Source organism: Osmerus eperlanus, chromosome 22, assembly GCF_963692335.1.
Source record: "Osmerus eperlanus chromosome 22, fOsmEpe2.1, whole genome shotgun sequence".
Lineage (NCBI taxonomy): Eukaryota > Metazoa > Chordata > Actinopteri > Osmeriformes > Osmeridae > Osmerus > Osmerus eperlanus.
In genome coordinates, this window is record NC_085039.1 from 8,627,250 (window position 1) to 8,654,362 (window position 27,113).

General features: G+C 50.4%; 2 protein-coding genes across 5 annotated transcripts; one reads left to right on the top strand and one right to left on the bottom strand.

Annotated features, from left to right (window-relative positions):
- Nucleotides 1-157: 157 nt before the first annotated feature.
- On the bottom strand, nucleotides 158-3,014 carry c22h19orf67 (chromosome 22 C19orf67 homolog). Of its 4 annotated transcripts, none has more exons than XM_062448417.1 (7): nucleotides 2,351-3,012; nucleotides 2,037-2,238; nucleotides 1,725-1,869; nucleotides 1,464-1,564; nucleotides 1,070-1,327; nucleotides 718-870; nucleotides 158-532 (listed from the first exon to the last, which is right to left on the bottom strand). In XM_062448417.1, exons 1-7 carry the CDS (start codon nucleotides 2,385-2,387, stop codon nucleotides 388-390), a joined length of 1,041 nt encoding a protein of 346 aa, XP_062304401.1. In that variant the 5' UTR covers nucleotides 2,388-3,012; the 3' UTR covers nucleotides 158-387. The 4 variants fall into 4 exon arrangements, with proteins under 4 accessions (XP_062304401.1, XP_062304402.1, XP_062304400.1 ...); XM_062448418.1 differs by having other exon boundaries at nucleotides 1,725-1,872; nucleotides 2,037-2,188; nucleotides 2,351-3,011; XM_062448416.1 differs by having other exon boundaries at nucleotides 1,725-1,872; nucleotides 2,351-3,010.
- Nucleotides 3,015-19,632: 16,618 nt separating this feature from the next.
- On the top strand, nucleotides 19,633-27,106 carry pkn1a (protein kinase N1a). The gene is made up of 12 exons (XM_062448895.1): nucleotides 19,633-19,793; nucleotides 20,493-20,687; nucleotides 21,038-21,146; nucleotides 21,577-21,716; nucleotides 22,131-22,251; nucleotides 24,257-24,402; nucleotides 24,618-24,831; nucleotides 25,270-25,464; nucleotides 25,845-25,954; nucleotides 26,428-26,571; nucleotides 26,833-26,908; nucleotides 27,027-27,106. The coding sequence occupies exons 1-12, from the start codon at nucleotides 19,746-19,748 to the stop codon at nucleotides 27,104-27,106; spliced, it is 1,578 nt and encodes a 525-aa protein (XP_062304879.1). The 5' UTR covers nucleotides 19,633-19,745.
- The last annotated feature ends 7 nt before the right edge of the window (nucleotides 27,107-27,113 follow it).

Below are 27,113 nucleotides of genomic sequence, written 5' to 3' on the forward strand. Positions count from 1 at the left end.
CACAAATTATCCTCTACCATAAAATATGTTTATTCTAAAAGTACTTTTGTGAACATGACATAATTCTAAGACTAAATGGTCAACGACAAACCTTTAAATATACCTTCTATATAACACAATAGATAACCTTCCGAACAACGGCAATCCGATTCCTCACACCCCCCCCCCCCTCAAATACGTTTATTCTAAAAGTACTTTTGTGAACATGACATTAAAATTCTAAGACTAAAAGTTAAACGACAAACCTTTAAAATATAAATTCTATATAACACAATAGAAAACCTTAAGAACAACTGCAATCCGATCCCACCCCCCCCCCCCCCCCCCCCAAGTCCCACATGTGAACCATTGGGTCACGTACCAACATGTGATCCAGCAGCAGTGTGGTCAGAGGGAAGCTCTCTCCATACTGACGCTCTCCTGCGACAACAGCACCCCCAGCAGGCAGTCTGTGGCACTGCAGGCGGAGGGCTCCTCCCCACCCAGACACAGCAGCTTGCCATACTGGCCCTGAGGAACACTGCACAGGATCCTGGAGAACACACACACTGAATGAGGGATTGACATGTATAGATACATACATAGATGTACAGATACATAGGTCTAAATATATGAGTGTGTGTTGCATTGTGACATTTAAAGAGAGTAGTTGTAATCTACATCTTATCAGGTACAGTATAGAAGAACACCTATACATGTGTATATGAAAGAGAGTACCAGTCATAGATATCATCTGGGTCAGGGTGGGTTGGGATCCAATAGCCAATGGACCACATCCTAACTAAGTCGCCAGTGGCAACAGGCTCCTCCTCTCCCTCGCTGCGTCCCACTGTGTGCTCCTTGGGGATGTCCTCGTAACACAGGAAGTAGCTGCTCGCACACAAAACACACAAACAACACACAGGAGGTGAGAGAAGTTGTGCGTTCCAACATTGGAACCGCCCAATATTCTCCCATTTCAAGGCAGAATACGGCTCCACCTTGGCTTCCAACTATCTTTTCTTCGCTTCCTCTTTTTCCCCCTCTGTCACTACTCGGCCTCTACCCATAAATGCTGAGCTGTACTCACTACTCTGTTGTGACGGCTGACTCTTTTACTGATGCGGTCTCTCGCTCCGAGTCTCCATCTGTCTTTCCTATGTCTCTCTCTCCTTCTGCCTCTCCTCTCTCTCCCTCCTTCCCCTTGCAGGGCTTCACTACGTTCCAGCGCATGCGTTTGTACAGGCCGGTATGAATCCCTGCCAGGTAGGGGGTCGGCCGGCAGTACCGGAATATGGAGAGTTTCACTCTGTCTATCTGACAATAGCCTATGTAGAAGTGGGAGATGCTGCAAAACATGGAGGGTAGTAGTCACAAAATGGCTGCCTCGGGTGAGAGTAGGAGACACATAACTTGGATGTTGTGTGTGTGTGTGAATGTGTGTATGTCCATAAATGTAAATGTATAAATGTATGTGTGTGTACCTGTCTGGCTCAGACTCAACCAGGGACAGGAAGTTGTAACTGGCATAAGTGAGGACCAACTGCTCCAGGCGAGTACACAGCTGCTGAGAGAAGTCTAACAGCTGCGTGGACGACACACACACACACACACACGTTACTGACCTTCTCGGTTCCAGGGTCAATCTGTCCCTGTCATTTAACAGTCACATTCTTGTCAGTGTGCTTTCTACGAGCACGGGGTTCAATAAAGTGTGCATGTGTGTTTGTGGGTGCGTTGATTACCTGTGAGCGTATGCATATGGGTAGAGGGGTGCGCTCGGGCAGAGAGCTGCGGGCGGTGGACTCCAGGTAACTGAAGTATGGCTGACAGGTTCGCAGGAACGTAGGCACCGCACAAGAAAAGCCCTCATTCTGCACATGGTCACACCTGCTAAGAACACACACAGACATAACTTCATTTGTTTTATTGAATGAATCCAGATTTACCTTTAACTTCAGTTTCTAACTTTGTAAGTGCATGTTGAAATAAACACTTGTCCTAGACCATATTTTACCGTTGATCAAATCTCGCTGAATAAGTCATAAGTGACCTACCTGTGCATTAAGTGCGCCTGAACCTCTTCAGCCTTGTTCAGAAGGTACTTTAGTTGTTGTTCTATAGGTCGGAGTTTCTCATTCAAAACGTTAACGTCTTGGCAGGGCTGTTTGGAAGCGTCACACCCAATCTCTACAGCGCTGCAATCCGTCTGCATATCACCAGAGGGCGTCAAAACATCACTATCGTCTTTATCCGGCTCTGAAATGTTCAATTGCACATGGTCAGTAAGCTATAGATAACTTTACCTAAGGTCATAAGCTAAGTTAACCTAGGGTCTCATCAACTATTGTTATAGAGTAAGTTCTTTCACCTTTTATAACATCTTGTTTTGGATCGTTCTTGTCCATCTCCCCTAACTCTTGCACCGTGCTTTCTTCTGACTTCACTTCAAACTCGGACACCTTGACATTTGACTGTAGCCCTTACAAACTAGCTAACACGTTAACAAAAATATGGAACATCTGGAACATTAGAGTAGACTTTATGTGATTAAATTAACCCTTCAGATACACGGTTAATTCAGTAAGCTAGCTACTGTAACAACCTATCGGGGCCTTTATCTCGTGTCTGTTAAATTTCTGCAGCGTGTAATCAGCTAGCTATCTTCCCCAAGTCCTTTCTGTACAGCTCCACATTGAAAATGTACACTTTCGGATACAAACTACAAATTGGTATTAACTCCCCTGGACTGCAGATCGAGCATGTCCATCTTAGTTGGATGTGCGGTTTGCTTTCAACTTAACTCTGGGCAACGCAAATTTGTCGTTAACGTCTCAACCGTCCATTGTGCTTTTACCCAAATGCGTTGAATGTGGTGCTGACGTTCTTCCCACGCATCAATGTATTTGGAAAGAAACGTCCTATTTTTATTTGCATCATGGGCTGTGCCTTTTGCCTATATGAATCGTATTTCATAAGTGGTGCAAGCAGCCACACACACACTTATTCGTAATTTCAATCAGAAATGTTTATAACTAAAATAAGAAAACCACCGTAGCCTACTCTTTCAGTGTTAAACTTTTTTTCTCCTTGTTTTACTGCACAGTTATCCCTCTTGCTTTACTCCATTACCCACCCTAACCCTCTAAGGTTAGGAGCTTATACAGTGTGAAGAAAGAATACTGTTTGAAGTTGAACAATAAGAAAATATATTCAACTGTTGGTTTATTAGGGCATTAAATGAGAAATTACTAATCCATGGATGTTATGGGCACAGTCACATGATACTCGGGGCGCGCTCCTGCTGCCTATCGTACCCATTCGCGAGCATCAACCGCGCGCAGCTCCATCTGAAAAAGTACCCTCCCGCCCGAGCCATCAATGGCAATGCGTGGATAGAGGAGGCGATTCTGTCCTCCAAAACCGACAGAAAAACGGAGCTCTTACCGTTGACACTCCTTTTTGATTCCGGCAGTTTACCGGATGGATATTCCAAACGGTGTTTTTAACGAAAAACGTCTCACGGCGGCTTGAAAGGAGGATTTTGTAGCATGTGATACGGAGACTGACGCGTGTTCATGTTTCACGGATGTTGCAACGAAAAAGAGCTAATTAGTTGTTCGCCTCTTTATGGCATGTGAGCGATGTTCGGAGCCTAAAACGTTGATATTCAGTCGTGCCGACAATTTTTTTTGTGCTGAAGCTAGCTGTTGATTGCCAGACACCCAAGGAAAGAACAATGAACGGAGCAGTTTTGTTATATCTTTTTAATTTGTAAATATTTCGGACGCCGAACTGGTAACAATTTGGATGTTGTGCCGCATTTGCTGTTTACTAAGCAAAGTAAAAAGGTTTTGTGATGACCAGTCTCCTTTGGGCAGTGGCGCGTTGAGGCAAAACAATGCGGATTACCTCCCCGAGTCAATAATAGGGTGTTGATAAAAGTTCGGATATCATTAACAATGCGACGAGTCTTCTGATATAGAGCAAATATTTGCATTGAAGTTGGATGAATTGACAATAATAGTAGAAATTGTAATACGGAAGAGTCGGACAATTCCATATTTACCGAGTTTGTTGGTGAAACGACATTGCTTGTGAACGACTACCCAGCGAGCATCTTTCAGCAAAATCAACCATGGCCAACGATTCGATACAAGTAAGTCTAAGTTGAATTTTGCTAGTTCATTGTAACATCCGTTATTTCCTATGACTCATTGACTAGACTGGTTGCACTTCTTTTGGTGGACATGTTGACAATTAACTATTTATGGTTAACTGCGAAATGATTTTCGCCGGTTTAGAGGGCCAGTCGCCCACTGTTCGCTGTCTAGACACTTGTGGCTGCCACTGCGTGAGGATCAGTGCCGTTATGGACGGTCACCTTGATAGTGTTCTCCTGGTGTTTTTTGTATGAGTTATGGTCAAGCAGGGTGTTATCTGCACGGTGTTCGTATGTGCACCGGGCATAATACAGGTGGGTGTTTGGAAAACACACACACACACACACACACACATACACACACACACACACACACACACATACACACATACACACACATACACACACACAAACACACACATACACACACATACACACGTACACACAATCACCCAGCTAGGCCTATATTTCCTATGGGCCTTGCTAGTTCTAGGAACTAAGAGTAGTCTGCCACTTGCATTTAGATGTGAACAATGATGTGTCAACAGAAAACAATCTTTTCATGTCGGTGCCAACTGCCTTAATAGCATCATTAGGCTACTTACTACAGCTTGTGTGTGTGTTTCCAAATGCCAGCTACAAAAAGGTTCTGTTGAACAATCTGACAACACAATTATGCATAAGGAAATGTACCCATCCAAAGTGACAAGATTTGAGATATTTGAAAGGGCTTAATGTTTTATGAGACTGTATCCCGATAGAGTGTCTGACATTTAAGCTCAATGTGACAGTATTCAGTGTCAGTCACTGTACTGTCATGGTAATAACAGCTCAGCACAGGTGTTATTCACAGTGACACTGCAAATGCCATAACATAAAGGGAACTTACATACAAGGGGATTCATTTGAATATCGCCAATGGGGAAGTAGACTGCAACAGTTCTGACTCTTGAGCAAAACTCTAGACCCAGTTCTGTCTCAGTTTCCTCAGTTTGTGTGTCAGTAAACCGTGCTGAGCCGTACTGTGTACAACTGTGTGTAGCTTCAGGCAATCCCAGTGCTAAATTATGCATCCTATTTAAGTGCTGCATCTCAGCTGACTGTCTTAAACAGGACCTCTGCTGGGTTACTAAGCTCACTCACCTACTTCCATTATTGAGCTCTGATGTCTTCAAGGAAGACTACAGTCCTTCCTGATTCAACAGTTTCGTTTTGACACCATGCCAACTGCTTGACTCTAACTTTATTGATGATGATTGAAAATGTATCCCCCCTCCCCGCTCCCCTGTATACCTGTATGTCTGAACTTAGCGACACAAAATGGAGCCTAGATGATGGAACCCGGCTTAAGTGAACACAATGCACGAAAGCTGTAGGTATCCACGGCGTGCCACGTTGGGAAACCTCCCAGTGCCTCACGAGCATGTTGACAGGTTCATGTTTTCCATACGGGGGGGTCTGTCTGTGTCTCTGTTGTGACCTCTCTGAGCCCATAGCGGGCTGTTCACTCATCACAGACAGAAGCATGACCAGGAAGGAAGAGGGCGAGAGACAGAGAGAGAGAAGCCCAAGGGACTCGGGCCAATCGTGGGACCAGAGATGGTGAAGAAGCAGAAAGGGGGTCATTCCTCCTCGTGGTCACTTCCGGGTTCTGGAAACACTGGGAGGGGAGGGGGGGGGGGGGGGGGGCTTTATATGTCTTTACCAGCTACACTTGTTTCCTCATGGTCTAAACCGAAGACCTCTGTTTGCCTGAGCGAATCTCGGTTGACGAAGTCTTACAGAATCGTGGCTCTGTAGCTTCTCCACAGCATGCCTTTTGTTCCCTGAACAGGAAGGCAGAGACAAAACAACCCCAATAGAAATCCGAACCCAACTGCGTCAGACTTCCTCCTAAAGGTCAAAGGGGAGCATGAATGGAAAGGGGAACCTTAGTGTTGTGGAGACACATGCCAGCGGACATGTTATGTTCTGTCAAATAAAGCCAGTCTTGGGTATTGCTATCCAGTGCTGAAGCTTCTTCGCAGTCGGACAAGTTCACGTTACACACGCACACACACAGCCGAAGTCAGACACCCAGGGGAATGCACAGGGATACTTCCCATAAACCGTGGCATGACGTAATGATACAGCTATGCACATACCGCATCTCAGGCTTTTTCTCAGCTTAAGCCCCGGCGGTCATGTAGACACACACTAATGCAGCGGAGAAGACAAAGAGAGCCCTGCTACTCTTCCACTGTTTGGCAGCTCGGATCTTTTGTTGTCACAAGGATTTATGGTTTGTCAAGGTTTCTTAGGAAGGCATATTGATGTGTGTTGATGTTTTCTGCACAGTACAAGCAGCAGTTAAAGCAGTCAATACTGTCTCGTCATATCGGGTGACGCTTTGTTGGCTACGCGGGCATTCTGTTTGTACAGCACCATCTGCATGCCATTACAACTGTATGACTGGTTCCCCTGTCAATATCTCCATTTGATGTCCAATCACAGACACTGACTCAAGAGTGCTGTGTCATTATTGGCTCGCGTGAGCCCGGAAACTCAATTGATGGTCCAATAAAGCTCTCTGCTGGCTGGAGCCAGTGTCTCCATGCGGTGTCCATGCTGGCTGTCTCAGGCCAGTGTCTGAGGCCAGTGTGTCTGTGTTGGGTGGTGGGGTTGGAGGGTGGGTCTAAAGGGCATTATGCTGATGAGGCTCCAGCCAGTGCAGAACAATGGGGGTTATTGTCTGACAGATAGGCCAGATCACATTCACCATGTTCACTGTTTCCCTATCCTGGTCGGCCACACCCCGGCTTACTACCAATATCGGACAGGGAGGGCAGTGTGCATTTAGATCCGTAAGGTGTGGGAGTGCTGAGAAGAGGGAGTGCATCTGTTACAGTTGTCATTCTGATTTGTACTAATGTGGTCATAGGCTAATTCAGGCACGGTGTGTGGGTGCCTTTACGCCTATTTACGCCAGCTGTTCTAAGGCGTTCCAAGCACACGGACGTCCTAGTTTCCTTGGTCTGCTTCTCCCTCTCTTCCATCCACTGTTCAAACATCCTATAATTCCCATGACCTCATGACAACTGTGCCCCAGCCCTAACCCGTCCCCTCCAATCCCCATTTTGTTCACACCCTGCCATGACATCACCCTGTGATGACATCACCCTGCTCCCGGCCAGCGGTGACCAGAGTTCACCCCCCTTACCTCGGGGGCCCAGGGCCCTGCTCCCTCCCCTAGCTGTCGACACTCCCCAGCGCGGGGCCCTGATGTAGCTTGACCCCCTAACCTCTGCTTGTTACCGCACCACCCCGGAGCGGGACCACATGCATCGACCCCAGCCTGACAACCAATCAGGGCCCCCCCGGTTTTGTTTACCGCCAGCACTGTGCTCTCATCAGTGGTTTACTCTCCTAACTCAAACCAGCCTGGAGGAACTGCATTGGATACGATCCTGGACCGCTCCCACAGTGGTGGCTAGGGCCGCCACTACCAACGAGGGAGGGTTTCAGTAATGCTAGCGGTTGGAACTGTACGGAGGAAAGAGCAGGGCTCTGTTACAGCTCCACGAGTTGCGATTGGGGAATTCTTTTGCTTTGAGCGGCATGTAAATGACTGTTTGCGTGGAAGTTGTGGAATTTTCCGGACGATGTCGTGATTCAGCCCAGATCGATGCTCAGATATGTCGCCCTGGTTTGCCTCGTTTTAGCTTACTTCACTTGGATCCGGTTTAGTTCACTCTGATGTCTTGGTATTCGAGTCCCATTCTTTTGTCTCTGTATCTGGGGTCGTCAGACAATACTACACATTCATAGTGGTTCAGCCACAACGGGGTGGGTTGGTTAATACGCCCATTAACAAAGCAGAACCCGCTGTCTTAACTGGATAAACCTCCATGGAAGTTCTAAATCCTATAGGATATAATCTGAAAACACAAGTGGTTTAAGCCTTGTTGGGTAGTTCTGAGTCAGACAGCCTGCTAACTCAACCCTGACAGCGTGACTCAAAGCACTATTGCTAGCTGAACCATGCTAAAATGGCGCTTCTGGGGGGGCATCTGTCCAGCCCACTCCCCCAGTCCCGTTGCTCTAGGCCGGGGCAGAGCAACAGTTTGTTGCCCTCCTGTGTAAAGTGATCCACCATGGACCTCCCACTCCCCTTGTCCGTCCGCCCCCCCCCTTTCTCCCCTCCCTGTTTTAGGCTATGCACCAGCTGCTCTGTCCCTGGACCCCCCCCCTCCTATTCTCCCCTCCATCCACTCCCTCTTTCTCTTTTTTTCCTACTCTGGGGGGGGGGGGGGCAGGATCTTATCATCCACATGGGATAATTAGAGGGGAGAGAAGCCAGCGTTGGTGGGTTTATACTGGGCTCTTTATCTGCCGTCAGAGCGGATGGGGTTAGCTGGTCTCGTCAGCTACAGTAAGCACTTTTACAGCAGTGTGTCACCACAGTTTAGACACGCCAAGTGTAGGCTTTTTTCAGGATGTTGTTTACTGACAAAGATCGCAGCAGATAGGCTGTGCATATCTGTGCATACCAGGAATATTGATTTGATAGGCTGTCCTTAATGGAGGACAATTCACTGAACTGGGAGAAATTGTTTGATATTATCTTGAATTCATGTTCCATGTGTTTGTGTGTGTCTGGCTTTGGGTGGGTTTGTAGTTCCAGGGCAGGGTCAACTCATGGTTGGTGTGGGTGTGTGTCGAGGTATATATATATATAGACTACAGCCTTGTGGGAGTTATTAAAACCTCTCTTTAAACAATCCCCTTATTTGAATCAGCCAGAGATCTAGTTACACAGATAGCATTTCGATAGAGGCCACGCTAGACCTGATTAAACAAGCCGGGCTTAGAACACATCCCTCGAGTTAGCTCTGGGCCTGAATGGAAAAATAAATAATGTAAACAATTTTAAAGATGAAAAAGGGCGGAAATTGTTTCCTCTTGCTAAACTCCGATAAGGAGCTGAAGTAGTCACACAATGACTCATTCACGGTACAGAAAACACACAAGCACATATACACACACACACACTCTCTGACTCATAACCAGCCACAAGATAAGTGACTCTGCACATTTGAACGCAGACTACACCTGAAGAGATAGCGGTTAGCAGGTGAGAGAAAGGAGACAGGTGGATCGCGTGTGTCTCAGTTGGAGCCGTGCTGTCATGGAAACTGCTGTTCAGAGTGCAGACGTCATCGGGATTTATGTCACGCCTGCGACACGCACACACCCCAATACCTGGCTCATTTGCACACAGACGCTTATCTTTATAGGGAAGCCTTCCTCGTTTGTTATATGTGAAGTGCGGATGTGAACAGAAAGACTGGTGTTTCTGAAACATTCACCTCTTCAAGTAGCAGGAAACCTGTGGTTGTGTGTGTGTGTGTGGGGGGGGGAGGGGGCACAGGGAATATCCGTCATGTAATTATGTGCACTAAGCAATTGAGATGTTGTCGTAACTGCTGAGAATCTTGAGCAGATTATATACTGTACAACGAATTTCATTTGCCAGCCCAGCCCAAATCCATAATGATTTGATGGAATCCAATCCTCCCCAGCTCCTCTCCATCAAATTTTGATTAGTTGAAAAAATCCCCTCCAGCCAGCCACATAATCCCAAAACGCGGTGATGTCCTCTCACGTACTTAGTCCATGTGACAAAGTGCAGACCCATTTATTTTCTCCTCCCTCAGCCAAAAACCATACGCTCTAGGCCACATTCCAACAAGAGATATAGGCCTAGGCTATGTAGAGGTTGTCACACACAGCAGTTGAGATGTTGTATTCCATCAGAACAGTCTGAGCAACGGTAGGCCAGGCTAAATCCTAGCCTCTTCAACAGAAACACACAGAACCACACAATCCACTTCAGTTGTTGACTTGTCTCTGCACGCCCAAGGAGCAGAAAGTCCCAGACCGGCCGAACATGTCTTTGCCTCCGGCAACCACACCTGAGGCCAACGGTCACATGACGTGTTGTCCCTCCATGAGTCATTATTGATCTCAGTCCTCACCTTTTTTGTGTGGATTCGGGAACTCCTCAGACAGATGCTTGGGAGTCGTTTCCCCGTTCTAACCGCTGGTATGTCATGGAGAAAGAGATTGTTGTGATTTAGTCTTGACTGCTTGGCTCCCCTGCTGTGTGTGTGTGTGTGTGTGTGTGTGTGTGTGTGTGTGTGTGTGTGAGCGCCTGCCTCCTGGACCCACTGCATCATTCTCGCGCGCACACACACACACACACACACACACACACACAGATGTTGGTATCAGTGTGAGAGCGGGGCTGTTCCCTGGCAATGTTTGGGCTCCCAGCAGTTCTCAGCCTGGGCTGACTGTTAGTCACGCCTCAGCAGAACCACGTTACAGCCAACTACTCTGCTGGAAACGCATCTCTTTCTCTCCTCCCTCCCTCGTTCTCTGTCTTGCCTCCCCTGATTCGAACACACCCCTCTTCCTCAGTTCTCCGTCCTCAACTCCTTCCTTTCTTCTCTTCAGCCCCTGTCACTCTCCTTCTTTCTACTCCCTTCTTACTCTCAGAGTGTAGCCATCCGTCTATCCCTCCCTCCCTCTCTCCCTCCACCCCTCCCTCCCTCCACCCCTCCATCCAGGCCTTGGTATGTGTGGCTCTCAGGTCAGCTTTGCTCTCCGCTGCCAGTGAAATCCACTCCGACAGTCCCGGCCATAGCTTAGTGTGGTAATCCCCCCACTAACACACACAGCACCAGGATTCCCTCTCTCACACACACACACACACACACTAGGTCTGCAACGTACACAACTCAGACCTTGGGACCCCTGCACACACTTTCTGCGGCACACATGCTTTCAATACTTTCTCATGGTGTCAGACACACACACACACACACACTCATTCAGGTTAAGCCATGTGGCATGCACGGCATGGCATCCCGAGTTGAGGACAGGAAGGGGATGAGCGAGGTCGTATCCCAGAATCCTCCCAACTAGAACAGGCCTTTGCCTCTGTCTGGCCTGGTCTGGTCTGGGCATCTCCAGCTGTTGTTGATGTAGAGCCTGTATTCCAACACATGTTGGAATAAGCCCTCGCCATCCTAAAGCTGAGCTGGGCTCCAGAGGTGCCTCACCTTGACAGTCAAAGGGACACTAACACACAATACAGCAATACTCACAATCCACAGCATGTGTCTAGCTTACAAGTCGTCTCTTGTCATGCGCGCACACACATAGTTCATAGGGTTTAAGATAATGTGCTTCCATTCATATGTTATTGCATCAAGTCTAAGCTCTGTGTTTTAATGGTACGCGCATGCAAATACACACATTCACACACGCACACACACCCTTCAAGGGCGGACCTGGCTACAATGAGGGTATTCATACTTTTCCATTTGTGGTGCTCCGGCAAAAGACCCAAGGCAAATGCCACTTGCACGTGGCTGGACTGCAGCTAACCCTCCTCCTCCGCCCCACCCTCCATCCCTCTTCCCCTGGCTCATGTCACACTCCGGATCTCAGACAGTTGTGCGCTTATCCCCTCAGAACCATAGCCCTTTATTTCGTTTGTGTGTGTGTGTGTGTGTGTGTTTGTCTGTGTATTGACACGCTAGGGCTGTCTGGAGCTCACAGATGCATTTATGTCTTCTCTAGCGTGTGTTGGATAACGTTGCCTGCAGTGCTAGTTGGACTATGATAATTCCTCAGCGGTCACATGTTGAACAGTTGACTCCAGCAAGTATAGTCAAGATCAGAGTTTGCTTGTGTGTTCAGTCAGCTGTTCACACTGAATTACATCCAATTTCCACTTCCCTACCACCTCTACAGACGGCCTCTCTGTCTCTCACTGTCTCTCTCTCTGTCTTTCTCACTGTCTCTCGGTCTCTCTCTGTCTTTCTCTCTGTCTCTCTCTCTGTCTCTCTCTCTCTCTGTCTCTCTTTCTCTCTGTCCCTCTACCGTTCTCTCTCATATCTATTTCCTCCACAGGGTGAATTCCCAGTCTCTCTTCTTCATTACCTTTGTCCCCACTGCCTACTTCTCACCAGAATGAAGCCCCTCCCCTCCCTCCCCCCTCCCCTCCCTCCCCCCTCCCCTCTCTGTCAGTTGCGAGGTGAGTGGTGTCAGGGTGTAGGGTTACTGCTCTGAAGCCTCTTGTTCCAGGGCCCGGCCTCTCACAGCTCCCTCGAATGCAACATGACAGCCGGACTGGGGAAAGAGAACCAGAGGACCAGGCAAAAGTTCAAGAGTTTCTCTCAATCTCTCTCTCTCTTTCTATTTGTGTCTGTCTGCATTTGTCTCTCTTCCTCCGTCTGTCCATCCACCAGTCGTTTTTGATCTCTCTGCTTTGTTGGCTGTGCCAACCGTTCTTTTCTTCTCTTGCCTGCGAGGTTTCGGTAAGGGGGGGGGGGCAGTCGGGGGTGGGTGTATCACTTGCACGGCTTCCCTTCAGCCTCTCTGTCTTTTTCTATCGTGCGATCATTCTCTCTTTTTGGCAGATGGGGTGGTTTAGCCGACGCTCACGTGCTCTTTTATCCGTCTCTGCCCCTGGCACTGTCTGTTCCTCTCTCTTTCAATGTCCGTCTCTCTCTTTCTGTCTGTGTCTCTTTCACTATCCGTCTCTCTCTCTCTCTCTCTCTCTCTCTCTCTCTCTCTCTCTCTCTCTGTCTCTCTCTGTCTCTCTCTGTCTCTCTCTCTCTCTCTCTCTGTGTGTCTGTCTCTCTCTCTCTCTCTCTCTCTCTCTCTGTGTCTCTCTCTCTGTCTCTCTCTCCCTCTTCCTCTGTGTCTCTTTCCCTTCATCCTTTTTTCCAGAGGTTCCCTTGGATTCTAACAGCGGGCCCTTGTGGGGGGGAGGGTGTTGTCTCTCTTCCTCCCTCCCTCTCTTTCTCTCTGTCATTCTTAGCAGTTGTTCTTTTCCCTCAGTCAGCTCAGAGAGGCAGCAAGAGAGCGAGGGGAGGTGGAGAGACACCCCCGGCCTGTCAGGAGAGAGAGCTGGATAACATCCGCCGGAGCCTCCCACTAACCCTCCACTTTCACATGGCAACGATAGCATATCCAGTTGCAGTGGCAGTCAGATACAATACAGTCATTCAAGCTTCAGTTCCAGCAGCAGTACGTCTACCTAGTCCCTGTTCCAGTGTGTGTTTGTGTGCGTGTGTGCGTGTGTGTGTGTGAGTCCACGTCAGGGCCCGGATGACTTGCTGTCACCACACGGGCATCTCAGGAATGCCTCCAGATGTTTCTCAATATGACTCATGGGTTTAGGGAGGGTGCACACACACACACACACACGTTCCACATCCCCTAAACACACACCCTAGCTGGGCCTCCTGCAGGATTGAGTCCTGTTTCCCCTCCAGGGAATACCCAGTCCAGTTCTCTGCGTACGTGTGTGCAGACCTCACCTTTGTCGCAACTCGTCGTTGCGATTTGAAAGCACCGTTAAACATTGCCACGCCAGCCCCAGTCTACTTTGTCACGTGAACACACACACTCTCTCATACACACACACACACACACGTTGATTGTTCATCTTACTATGGACTGAGCAGTAGGCATACATTGTGGTTTGCTTGTTTGTGAAGATTGGGACATGAATCCACAGATCCCGCCGTTGACCCTGGCTGACTTAACAGGCCGATCACAGGGGCTATTTATAGGGTCATCCACACAGCCATCGCACCATTAAACCTGCATTAGACACTGGGCCCCTGGATGTCACGTGCGCACACACACACACACACACAACAGACATTCACCCACATTCAGACGTGTGTGTGTGTGTGTGTGTGTGAGTGAGTGAGAGAAGGTTGAGGTCTGTGGGTAATAACATCTTATTGTCTGAACAGAGGAGTTGCGTGTCTGTTTTCTGTTGACTACACACACAGTTTTGGTCCTGTAGAGCAAAGGGCATACAAATGTTTGTGTTGCTAGTGTTCGTCATAATTATGGCTACCCGGTCCGCTGTGTGTTTGTGTGGGGTTGGGCACATACATCCACACACACGCACAGGTGTTAATCCAGCCTAATGAGCATGTGGGGTAACTGGGGTGTGAGCGCTCCGGTTGTGTCACCTCTCTGCAGGCTGCACTAGTTGAGTTTAGCAACACAAACACACACACAAACACACATACGCCTTGTCCTGCACTGTGAGTTTAGTCAACACAGGTGTCTAAGCTTAGAGCTCCAGCAGAGTGTGTTGTTAGATAGCGTAGCATGCTAAGGCACTCCAAGGCCTGGACCCTGTTCCACAAATCCCCATACGTTTTCCCCTTAAGTACGACATGTAAGGGTTCATTTCTCCTTAGCTGAGGTACTTAAGGGTGTCGCAAAGAAGCCTTCGTTAAGGAAAAAAGTGAAGGAATTTACTGCATCGAAAGGGATTTTGCGGCAGTGAAATTCGACGGTTTCCACAGAGACCGTTTGTTTGCCGGCACTTGTGAAGCCGGAAACATGAAAGAAGTGTGCCGCGATCTCCTCCTCCCCTCGTTTGGACGGGGGACTCACTGACTGATGCGGCACAGACAGGAAGGTATCACAGGGATTGGATCGAAAAAGCGATTGTGTTTGTCCTGCCCCCTGGTTGTTTGATTGACAGGTGCCTGGCCCGCTCCTTGACTCAGCATGGGAGGGGACAGTGATTGACAGACAGGCGGAGGCCTAGAGGGACCTCCCCCTGTTGACAAGGCAGCCATGCTGCTGGCCTGAAGGGTGTGTGAGTGAGTGAGTGAGTGAACCTTTTCTCCCTTACAGCTCCCATAGTCAGCTCTAGGGAAGGGACCAGTAGGGACCTTGGCTGGGTTGTTTTTCCTCCATCTGTCCATCTCCCCCACCACACCACCCCCATCCCCCACATGCTACCTCTCTCTCTCTGACTCTCTCTCTCTGACTCTCTCTCTGACTCTCTCTGACTCTCTCTCTCTGACTCTCTCTCTCTGACTCTCTCTCTCTCTCTCTGACTCTCTCTCTCTGACTCTCTCTCTGACTCTCTCTCTCTGACTCTCTCTCTCTCTCTCTGACTCTCTCTCTCTGACTCTCTCTCTCTCTCTGACTCTCTCTCTCTGACTCTCTCTCTCTCTCTGACTCTCTCTCGCTCTCTCTCTCTCGCTGACTCTCTCTCTCTCTCTCTCTCTGACTCTCTCTCTCTGACTCTCTCTCTCTGACTCTCTCTCTCTGACTCTCTCTCTCTCTCTCTCTCTCTGACTCTCTCTTTCTGACTCTCTTCTTTCCCTCCCTGTATATGACACGGTAAGCTGAGGGAAAGCGATGGTTCACTGCTTCCAGATATGAGCCACTTCAGCCAGACTAGCTTCTGTTTACATTCCCACCTGGGAATGTTTGTCCTTCAAACATTCCTCCTTTCTGTCTCTCTGTCCTCTCACCCCCTGTCCGTCCGTCCTCCTTCTCTTCCACCTTCCCATGTTCTCTCTGCTTCTCCTCTCTTTCTCACGCCGGTTCCCAACAGGGCTTTTGTGTTCTCTCATCTTGCCCCCCCCTCATTCCACCCCTGTCATCCCTTCATTCTCGCCCCCCCCTCCCTCCCTCTCTCCTGTCCTCTGTTCTGTGTCCTCTCACACCCCCTCTGAACATCTCCCCTCGTCCCTCCTTGTTGTTGATGGATAGTTCTTGGGTGGGTTCATTGGAGTGTGTGTGTGTGTGTGGGGGGGGGGGGGGGGGTAGAGTTCAGGGGTGTTGGTCAGCATGTATGTTGTGTATGTTTCCATTCATATGCACATGCACACATCCTTATAATAGATGTTGTCCATGTTGTCAGTGCAAATCGGGAAGACGAACCGTGTGTCGCCGTGTTCAGAAGTAGATCCATGCAGGTTTTGCATAACCAAATATAACCCCACACACAAACACGCACACACACACACATCGGGGAGCGGTGAACTCTGCCTCTCTCTCTCTCTGCCTCTCTCTTTGTCACACGCGCTCTGTTTATCCTCCCTTCCGCCTTTTGCTTGCTTCTCTCTTTCTTCTCCCTCCAGTCCCCCGTAGTTCCTCTTCTCTCTCGGCGTCGTGAGGACAGTTGGCTGTGGCTCCTAACAGCCTGAGATAAGGCAGGGCTCCAGGGAAGAGGCGTGAAGAAAGAGCCAAGAGAGAGGGAGGGAGGGAGGGAGGGAGGGGGGCATTATGGAAGTGGGAGGGTCTTGAGGTGGCATGCTGGGAGGAAAGGGTCAACTTGACATGGCGGGTTGGGAGTGTGTTGCGCCACCGGGTGTGTGTGTGTGCGTGTGTGTGAGACAGAGAGAGAGAGGGAGAGTCTGTTGCTCGCCTCCTGTGGCTGTTTTTAGTTTGGGCGTTTGCAAAATTGCCTTCTACCTCCCTCCACTTTCTCTGTCTGAATGGCATTTATCTACAATCACTGCCTCCCCTCTCTCTCTCTCTCTCTCTCTCTCTCTCTCTCTCTCTCTCTCTGCCTCTCTCTCTCTGCCTCTCTCTCTCTCTCTGCCTCTCTCTCTCGTCTCCTCTTTGTCCCGTTGGCCTGGGCCATGTCACAGATTGAGCTCTGCATCATCCTGCCTTTCTGTTCCCTCTCTTCCTGCCTGTCCCTTCATGCTGCTTCTTTGTGTCCGTCCTCCACTCCCCCCCCCTCCCCTTTGCTTTCACGCTGATCGCCCTCCGTCCCCCGCCTCCCTCAGCCTCGTCCAACCGCCTTTTCTGGGTCTCCCTCCCTGCTCTCTTCAGTTCTGTTGCTGCAGACCGCAATCATGCCGGTGTTTTTTTGTGCTGCAGGCTCTTGGTATCGCTCTCTTACCTTGGTGCCCGTCTGACGTGCTGGCTCTCTCCCTCCATTTCGCTCCTTTTTCCTCCCTCCATCAATACTGCTGGGATAGAGTGACTGAGAGACAGGGTTCGGAAAGCTGCAGGTGTTCTCTCTCTCTCTCTCTCTCTCTCTCTCTCTCCTGGTCTGCCTTCCTAGCCGTGGGGGCGACACGCTCTTTCCACTTTTTTTTTTTTCGTTTTTTTTTTCTCCTCCCTTTTTCCTGTCTCCTGTCATCCAAACTGCGTGTCATAAATGTCATGCCCTGCAGGTGTCTGTTCCTTGTAAACAAACACAGTAAGTGGTGTGTGGTTGCTCAAAGGACTGGTTGGGCTACATCAAAGTTGCATCACAAGTCCATTAAAGAGGTTTTTGCACACTCAAGCCCTGCTCACCGCTGACGACGAACACAGTGTGTTTGGTGTGCGTGTAAGTGCATGGTTGTGTGTAAATGCGTGGTTGTGTGTGTGTGTGTTTGCATATGCATTGTAGCCTACCCCATGCAGTCCTAACACAGCACAGGGGAGGGAATGTGTGTTTACACACCGTGTCTGCCAGGAAGTGGGAGTGTAGGCCGCTCGGAGCTGTGTTTACCTCACAAGGGGCCCCTGTTTTCAGCTGTGTAAGAACATACTCTCCCTTAAGACACTAAACACACTCCAAAAGGCCATAAATAACACACACACCACAGTCTTGTTATAGACAAAGCTTTGCATCAGACAACAAGTCTGCATAATATTAAAGTGCGTTTGGGGGGGAGGGGGGGGGGGGCACTGTCCCCTCAACGCAGTGTGAGAAACGTCTTTTTTCCTCCGATGAGCGGTGTGGGATAGCTCAGGCGGTCCGCCCAAGATGGCCGACTCCCGGTGACATAATGGCGTCCTGGAGAAAAGGTCAGCGCTTCACCGAGGTGTTTGGGATCCGTATGCCTGACAAGAGATGCATTGCACAGTAGAGAGGGACGAGGCAAAAGTACACACAGCACGCCCTCTGTAATAACACGAGCTTCACCAATGGGGTGCGCTTCATGTCTACACCCATCCCAGGGAAGCGCTTTAGTGTCACAAAGCTAAAGTCGGCCTAGCATGCAATGGGACTGCATTATGTGTAGGTGTTTGTGTATAGGTGTGTCCTGCGTGTAAATATTTGATCTTTAAATCATTGTTTGCGTGTGGTACACTTGTGTGTATGTGTGTTGAGGCGGACTACTGTGCGCTCTGTGGATAGTGTGTAGTACCTCATGGATAGTGTGTAGTACCTCATGGATAGTGTGTAGTACCTCATGGATAGTGTGTAGTACCTCATGGATAGTGTGTAGTACCTCATGGATAGTGTGTAGTACCTCATGGATAGTGTGTAGTACCTCATGGATAGTGTGTAGTACCTCGGTTTCCCTGCCTGAGTGTCGACGGTATCTTTGTCCAAATCGTTATCTGGGAGCAGGAAGATTGAGCGGGCTGATGGCCATCAGAGTGGATGACATCCTAATGCACTCCTACTACCACTTCCTCCCCTCCCAGTTCCCGCCCCCCCGGGCTCTCCTCACAGTGTCTTATTGAGTTAGCCTCTGTTAGCATTCGCTAATGGCGTTGCCATGTATTGAATTAGCCACTCATTACCTCTCAGGACACTGAAACGCTGTTAGCTTTAGGTAGCTAGCCGTGTGGAATGTCAAACAGCCGTTGTCCATTGGTAAATACATTTTTACATAAGACAACACGTACAGGTCAGTGTTGATGGCATCTAGATGTTTTATTTGAGCTATCCTAGTTTAGTTGTAGATAGCCTCAAGACTTACAATGACCTACCTTGGTGGGACTCCAGCCATGGCCTTACTATCCCGAGGACAAGATTATTTCTGCTTCATAAAATTGAATAAAAACACATCAGAGCCTCACCAAAGACGACAACGTTAGCAACAGCTCTACCAGTCAGGCTGTCTGTAGACCTGCTTCATGTGGTAAAACGCAACAAAGCGGGGCTCCTTCTGAAACTTCTGCAAACTCACTTCGGCACCCGTCTACCGCCTATGCAGGTTGCAGAGCGAGGCCATCAGTGCACCAGTCTGCATAGCAAGGGGATCGCAAGCTTGCTTCCTTGGTTCTGTGAGAGACGGCTGTGAACTTTGTCATCTTTAATTCAGGCCGAGGCCGCTGGAAGACCTCTCTCCACCTCCCACTCGCTCGCGCTCTCTCAGTCTGTGTGGCGGGCGAGCCGCCTCCTCCAGGGTCCTAGAGCCCTGAGAACCACAAGCCACAGAGGCAGTTGCTAGCGTTAGCCCGCCCCCCTCCCTATCAGCTGGCGCTAGCTTTAGCAGTTAGCCTCCACCTTCCTTTTCCCTGTAATGTGAGCTGACAGTCCGGGCCAGGATGGATTCTCGCTGTTATGCTCAGCTCAGCTCATACCCCCCCCTCCCCCCTTCCTCCCGTTGGGGGACGTTAGCGGTTACCTTTTAGCGGCTAATGCACTCGCTGCTCATTAGGAGGTCCTAGGTCACAATGCAGGCTCCTTCCCATCCTTATTTCTTGGCTCTGTTCAGAGTTCGACTACTACACAGCTTTTACATATCAAGCCTGTGCCAGAACGTGGATGACGGGAAGAAGAAAGGATGCAGGGCCAGAACACTGAAGCCCCCCCTTAGTGACACCAGACCCAGCCAGGAAACAGGAAGGGCCAGAGCTGGTGTTAGGACGGATATCCTCTGAGAGGCGGTTCCTATTGCTCCTCTACTCTCTTTGCTGTCTCTCTCTCTCTCTCTCTCGGTCTCTGTTCCTCTCCCCTCCTTGGTGTGACTTGTAGAGTGGCTTGAGGCAGGAGTCTTTCGAGGTTTTTAGTCAGTAACTTTTGTGGTTCTGCCGGACCATGTGCTGGCACGGCGATGGGTCGCTAGGCGACGCGGATAGCTCGGAGGTAATGCCGTTAGTGTCTTTTGGTTTTGTTTTGTCAAAAAGCTTTTTGTTTCTGTAACTTCTTTTCGGGGAGGTACTGTGATTTCTGAGGAGTGATTCACTCTCTGTCCAGCTGGTTTCCTGATTGCGAGGATAGCTGTCTCTCCAGGCTCTGCTTTCCCTGAATGTCTCTTTAGGCTTCTTGTTGTGACTGCTGTGGTGTTTGCATGACAAGTTGACTTGAGTGATAGGTTTGCAAGATAAGTTATTGCTGGGTTTTTTTTCATTGCTTTTGCCTGTTGTCCGTTGCTTTAAACGTACATTTGAAGACGAAGTGTGTAAGTCTGGCTAATGTTTTCCTCCCCTTGTTCTTATCTTTCTTCTCTCTCCCTTTCCCTCTCTCTCCTGTTATTTCCTTCCTTCCTTTCCCCTCCTTCCACCCCCCTTATTCCCCCCTCGACTCTCCTGTTTGTTCCTTCGCTTCACCCTTCTGTTCCCCTCCATTATCGTTCCTTGAACCCTCGTACCACACCCTACCCTTCCTCGCCGCCTTCAACCTCCTTTCCCCCTCCCTCTATTTCTTGTCCAAACCCCCTCTCCTCCACCCATGTCTTCCCCTTTCTGTCTTTACTTTTCCCCCACCTCCCTTCCCCTCTCCCTCCCCCCTTCTCCACGATCACCTTCACCCCCCCCCTCTCCTCCTCCTTCCTCCCCTCCCCAGAGCGACCCGGGCGGGCTGTCGGTCCTGGAGCAGCTGGGTCTGGACCAGAGCTCGGACTTCTCCGACAGCAGCGTGCAACAGCGTCTGGACGAGCAGAGGGAGAGGATCCGCAGGGAGATCAGGAAGGAGCTGAAGATCAAGGAGGGGGCCGATAACCTGAGGAGGGCCACCACCGACAAGCGGAACGCCCAGCAGGTGAGTGGGGGGGGGGGGGAGAGAGGAGGGGGAGGGAGGGAGGGATAAACAGGTGGACAGATTAATGGATAAACAGACAGATGACTATAATTGATGATGCATGGATAAAAGATTGAATGGATGGGTTGATGGATCTGGTGATACAGGGAGAGTGCCGAGGTATGGCCATGCCATCATTATCATTCAACAAAAAGGGGTGCATTAAAAAAGCAGCTGCACTGGGCTTGGCTCCCCCCCTGCGTTCAAGGTACTCTCGCAGGCAAGGAAAGTTCCGTAATGAGGAGTCTGAATAATTGATCCAGACCTCTTCATCATTTCCTCTCTCGCCTGTCTCTCCCCATGTTCCTCAGGTCGACAGTCAGCTGCGCAGCTCCAACCGCCGGCTGGAGGACCTCCACGCTCAACTGCAGGAGCTGGACGCCCACATCGTGGTCAAGGGAGGGGACGAGACCAGCAAAGGTACTGCCAGGACACTCCCCCCCCCCCCCCCCCCACCGCTGGTCCTGTCGCTCATTACCAGGCCCAAACGTAATACGCTGATGTTTTTCACATTTTCTGCGGTTATTCAGACTGGAAATCTGTGGAATTCCACTAGCCTTCCTGGTCTTATGTCGGAGCGACCGAAGATGTTCCACAACAGTTTGACGCCGAATATGGTCGATTGAATGTTGACAGACTTTGCAAAAAAGTATTGATCCATCCTCATAAAGATCGCCTGAAAACTCCCTCCTCGGATTTCTGCGCCCGCGTATTCCGTTTGGGCCTGCTCATCACCACCCTATGGATGTCTAGCCGTGACGTGGCCCCTGATCATGTAGTCCCCTTTGAGGTGTTTTCAGTCTTGACCTGTTCCGTGTTTGACCTTTGACCCCCCCACCCCCCTCCCCAGATGACCCGCCCCAGTCCCCGGGGGGGGAGAGCAGGTCGTCGGACCGCATCGCCGCCCTGGAACGCCAGCTCAACATTGAGCTCAAGGTCAAACAGGGCGCTGAGAACATGATCCCCATCTACGCCAACGGCTCCACCAAGGTACGAAGCGGTGACACACACACTACCCCCTAAGCCCCGCCCTGGTGTTGCTGCTCACACATTTACACACACCGTTTGGCACACGCATGAACGCACTCCCAGACACACACATGCAGACACACACACACACCATCTGCTGATGAAAGTGCTCAACTCCATCCTCAAATGCACACAAGCTGAATGAGCTTTTCTGGTAATTATGGTGTGCCATTTAGCCCTGTACGGGCCCCCAAATACAAACACACACACACACACAAACCCACTAAAGCCGCAACAACCTGACATTATAACTACCATCCACTCACGGTCCTGTTTCGTTGTCTCTGCCTTCATCTCAGTTGACTTCCTGCTTCCTGTCACATGACCTCCCCCCCACGTCATTTCCTGTTCATGTGTTCCTCCCCTCCACCTCAGGATAAGAAGATGCTGCAGACAGCTCAGCAGATGCTGCAGGACAGCAAGACCAAGATCGACATCATCCGCATGCAGATACGCAAGGCTGTGCAGGCAACAGAGCACACTGACGACACACAGGGTAGGCTGACTGCCTGTGTGCCTGACTCTGTGTTACTTCAATGGTGAACTGACTGACTGCTTCATTGGTTGGCTGGTTGACTGACTTACCGGTTGATTAACGGTTGGGCTGACTGCTTGGTTGGCTGTACAGTATAACTGGCTGACTGGTAGACCCACTACTTGTGTGGCTGACTACATGGATGCCTTACTGACTGGAAGGAAGTATGGCTGGATGGTTGGCCTTTAATGTCAGTTCAGCTTTTCTGATCAGTCCATCTTCAGAATGTAGGTTCAGGTCATTTCCCCTGGACCATCAACACCCTCGGTGAAAAGAACATGAACCCGCTTTACCACTCCTGTAGCCTCGGGCTTCTCTTCCTTGACTCTTTTTCCCTCTCTTTTTCTCTTTATCTCTTTCCCTCCGTGTAGCCACATGCACCTTTATTGCTCGTTCCAGATTGAAGATAAGGTTAACCATTGTAAAACAGATCGCTATTCGTCACCTCTGGCCTTCTGTAATCTCGCCCTCTTTTAGTCTCTCTCTCTCTCTCCCCCCCCCCTCTCTCTCTCCTTCTTTCTCTTTTTTCACACCAAGTGAGCAAGGCAGGCAAGGTTCACCAGCTTCCTGTCTCCGCTTTGTGCTGAGCCCTCTGCTCCGACACAGTGGGGGAGCGTGCGCCCACAGAGCCAAAATACAAAAGTGCAAAATGTTAGCTCGCACACACTCATCATACTTGCACACCCTCCTCCCCTGCCACTCAAGCACACACTCTCCCTCTCCCTCCCTCTATAAGTCACTCACCGATTTCCACACACAACCCCCCCCCACACACACACACACACACACACACAGTCTGGATAATCTATGCTCCAGTGTGATGCTAGCGAGCGGTCGATGCAGCTCAGTAGCCAGGCAGGTGAACCTTTAACGCGGCTTTTATGGCCCGTCGGTGTGGTGGGAGAGAGCTAATGGAGCCTGCCCGGAACGAGGGCGATGGGCGGAGGTCAGGAGAGGGACATGGCCTGGAAAAGAGGGAGGATTGAGGGGGGGGGGGGGGATTTGGAAAGATTCTGTGTGGAATTGGGTTGTATTTTCTTCTCATCGTTGGCACAAGACGCTAATTGCTGTTCCACAGGATTATTTCTCTGGAAATCCTTCTTTTTTTTTTTTTTTTTTTTTTTTTCTTTTTTTTACTCCTATTTTTTCCAAAGGGGAAGCGCTGCTTAAACACGCAATCCTGTCTGTAAGACCTGAGTGTTTGCAAATGTATTATGGGGGGTAATGTATTTAACGGTGTTGGAGGCTTTCATCCTAAATGGCCCTGCTGTAACATGCTGATGTAAATCTCTGTTGGGCTGTCAAAAATGCACACACACACACACACACACACACGCACTGTATATACTGTAGACACTACCCCACCACCACACCCCCAGTAAGGTCACTCCTCAGGGCCCCTGGCTCCAGGCCCAAGGCCTTATTAGGACATGGAGGCACTCAACCACATCACTACCCTTACCACCCACCCCCCAAACAGACACACACACACACACACACTGACTGTTCCATTACACTCTGCTAACATGTCCTTAACTGTCTGTGTTTTCTGAAGTCCGTCCTAGACAGGTGTACATAAGTCCTTGTAATAGGGTCCCTCCCCCCCACCCCCGCCAGACCAATTGACCAGATAACCTCAGATGGACAGATTACACTTCTTTTTTTTAACTCTCTGACATCTATATCCTTTTTCTCCCTCTCTTCCTCTTCCCCGTCCCTCGCCGCGCTCTGTGTAGGTAACCAGGGGATGTGGGAAGGCTCTGCACCGGGGCCTTATCTGTGTTCATCAATGTTTACTGCCCCCTCCGTGCTTCCTTACCTCCGTATCTCTCTCTCCCTCTATATCTGTCTCTACCTCTCTCTCTCTCTCTCTACATCTCTCTATTTCTCGACCTCTCTCGCTTTCTGTCTCGACATCTCCTAACCTGTTCGCCCCCCTGCCCCCCCCCCCCCCCCCCCCCCCCAGGTAACCACGACCTGTGTGGGGTGGAGCTGCGTATCGAGGAGCTGAGGCACCACTACAGGGTGGAGCACGCCGTGGCCGAGGGAGCCAAGAACGTCCTCCGCCTGCTGGGGGCCAGCAAGGTCCAGGACAAGAAGGCCCTCTCCGAGGTCCGACACACACACGCGCGCGCGTACGCACACATTTTACACACAAACTCTCCCCTGCAAGCTCATAACGATCCCCCCCCCACCAACTGTAGTGTCATAATGTGAAAGTGTCAGGGTTGGTGTGCATGAAAAGTAGGGCTGTACACACACACACTCACACACACCAAAATACTGGTCCTGACCCCCCCACCCTCCCACTCTCCCCCTCCCCTCAGGCCCAGTGCCGCCTGAGCGAGGCGTCCCAGCGTCTGGACCTGCTCCGAGACTCCCTGGACCAGCGCCTGGCCGAGCTGCCCGAGGACCACCCCAAGGCCTGCGTCATCAAGGAGGAGCTGGTGCTGGCCTCCTCCCCCGCCTTCAGCTCCCGCCACGGCGCCCCCTACCTGCACAACCAGTACAGCACCCTCAGCAAGCCCTCCCCGCTCACCGGTGAGAGCGTGGAAAACTTTCATACTTCCTCCATGCCGTCCAAACCTTTTTTTTCCTCCATCTTTTCCCCGTCGCCTCGTTGTCGTGTCAGGGTTAGTCCAGTCGAAGGGGTTTTCGCTCTGTCGGAAGAGTCGAGTTTCGGGGGAGTTTGCTCTCCCGCGGAGCGTCGCTCGTGATGAGCGGGTTGGTTCCGTCCGGTCGACGTCGGTTTGCGCGATCGCTAGCTTTCTTGTGTTAGGATGACAGGTTCCAAAACAGCACGGCAGGCGTGTAGGGAAAGAATACATGGTGATAATCATTCGCTTGACATGAATTAGATACCGCCTTCTCTCTCACTATCTCTCTATCTCTCTCTCTGTATTTCTCTCTCGATCCTCTCTCCTTCCCTCCCCATCTCATACACAATTCAGCTTGTTCTTCTCTCCCCCCACCCCCCAGGGACCCTCCAGGTGCAGCTGCTGGGCTGTGTGGGGGTGCTGGAGGTGGTCCCAGGCCGCAGCCGGGCCCAGCCCGTGGTGCTGCCCTGCCACAGCCCCGGGGACAGCCGCTCCTTCATGCGCAGCGGCAAGGGCCTGTACGGGCGCAGCGGCAGCGTGAGCGGGAAGACGCCATGCAAGCCGGACGAGCACTCCAGTAAGGGGGGGGGGGGGGTGTTACTGTGTGGGAGTGTGTGTTACTGTGTGGGAGTGTGTGTTACTGTGTGGGAGTGTGTGTTACTGTGTGGGAGTGTGTGTTACTGTGTGGGAGTGTGTGTTACTGTGTGGGAGTGTGTGTTACTGTGTGGGAGTGTGTGTTACTGTGTGGGAGTGTGTGTTACTGTGTGGGAGTGTATAAAGCGTGGGAGTGTGTGTTACTGTGTGGGACTGTGAAGGGAATTTCTCTGTTGAAGCAATACTGTGTGTCTGTGTGTGTGTCTGTCTGTCTTCTATTGATTGAATGTGCGCGTGTTCATTTCCCTTCCCCCCTCACCCCATTTTTTTTTTATAAACTCAACTGATTGTGTGTGTGTGCAGCGGAGGTGAGTGCAGTGCTGAAGCTGGACAACACAGTGGTGGGTCAGACAGCCTGGAGGACTGTGGGGGAACAAGCCTGGGACCAGACCTTCACTGTGGAGCTGGAGAGGGTGAGTGCAACACACACACAGTCCCTATACATGTACACTAATACACACACAGTCCCTATACATGTACACTAATACACACACAGTCCCTATACATGTACACTAATACACACACAGTCCCTATACATGTACACTAATACACACACAGTTCCTATACATGTACACAAATCTCCACACACAGTTTCCCTGCATCTACATAAAACACAAATGTATACACAGTTTGCAAGCATAGCAGCCAGCTCCATGATTCCCCCTTACTCAGACACCCTGCCCACACATCCCTCATCCCCGCTCACACTCCTGAGTCAGAGCCTTCAACTGTGTGTGTGTGTGTGTGTGTGTGTGTATGTGTGCGTGCCTTTGTTATTTGTGTGTGTGCGTGCCTGTGTCATTCGTACATGTATGTCTGTGTGTGCGCATGTGTGCCTTTGTCATTTGTGTGCGTATACATGTGTGTGCGTGTGTGTGTGTTCCAGTTCAGAGAGATGGAGATCGCTGTGTACTGGAAAGACTACCGCTCCCTGTGTGCCCTGAAGTATCTCAAGCTGGAGGACTTCCTGGATAACCAGAAACACCGAATCCAGCTGGAACTGGAGCCACAGGGCCTGCTGCTAGCCGAGGTACACACACACACCTACACACACACACACACCTACACACACACACACCTACACACACACACACACACACCTACACACACACAAATACAGGCATCAACACACGTGTGTGCACGTGTGTGTATACTGTCCTCACACCTCGGGCACTAAGAACCCTCTCACACTGTCGCTACCTCACCCCCCTACTGACACATCGGCCAGTGAGGCGTGTGCGTGTTTGACGTGTGCGTTTGTGTGTGTACTGGCCCCCCGTCCCCCCATCAGGTTACGTTCTTCAACCCGGTCATAGAGCGAGTCCCTCGCCTGCAGAGACAGAAGAAGGTGTTCTCCAAGCAGCAAGGTGAGAACCAGAGAGAGAGGAGGCATGTTCACGTCTGCGACAGCCCCGTTCTGAGTGCGGGGGGGGGCTGGGGTGGCCCCGTCCTCATCCTGGTCCGGTTGGACGTCCTCCCCCTCAGAGCAGGGCTGTCTGCACTGCATCATCAACATGGTGCTGGTGTTACTGTTGACCCTAGCACCCCCTGGTGGTGGCTCGTAGTATGGGC

Excerpts from the sequence above, each read along its gene's own strand:
- c22h19orf67 (XM_062448416.1), bottom strand. The coding sequence starts at position 2,387 with ATGGACAAGAACGATCCAAAACAAGATGTTATAAAAG. Across the intron at positions 1,873-2,036 it reads CAGGCGCACTTAATGCACAG|CAGGTGTGACCATGTGCAGA; the intron begins GTAGGTCACTTA and ends GTGTGTTCTTAG. Across the intron at positions 533-717 it reads CCAGATGATATCTATGACTG|GATCCTGTGCAGTGTTCCTC; the intron begins GTACTCTCTTTC and ends TGTGTTCTCCAG.
- pkn1a (XM_062448895.1), top strand. The coding sequence starts at position 19,746 with ATGTGCTGGCACGGCGATGGGTCGCTAGGCGACGCGGATAGCTCGGAG. Across the intron at positions 25,955-26,427 it reads TCACTGTGGAGCTGGAGAGG|TTCAGAGAGATGGAGATCGC; the intron begins GTGAGTGCAACA and ends TGTGTGTTCCAG. Across the intron at positions 26,572-26,832 it reads AGGGCCTGCTGCTAGCCGAG|GTTACGTTCTTCAACCCGGT; the intron begins GTACACACACAC and ends TCCCCCCATCAG.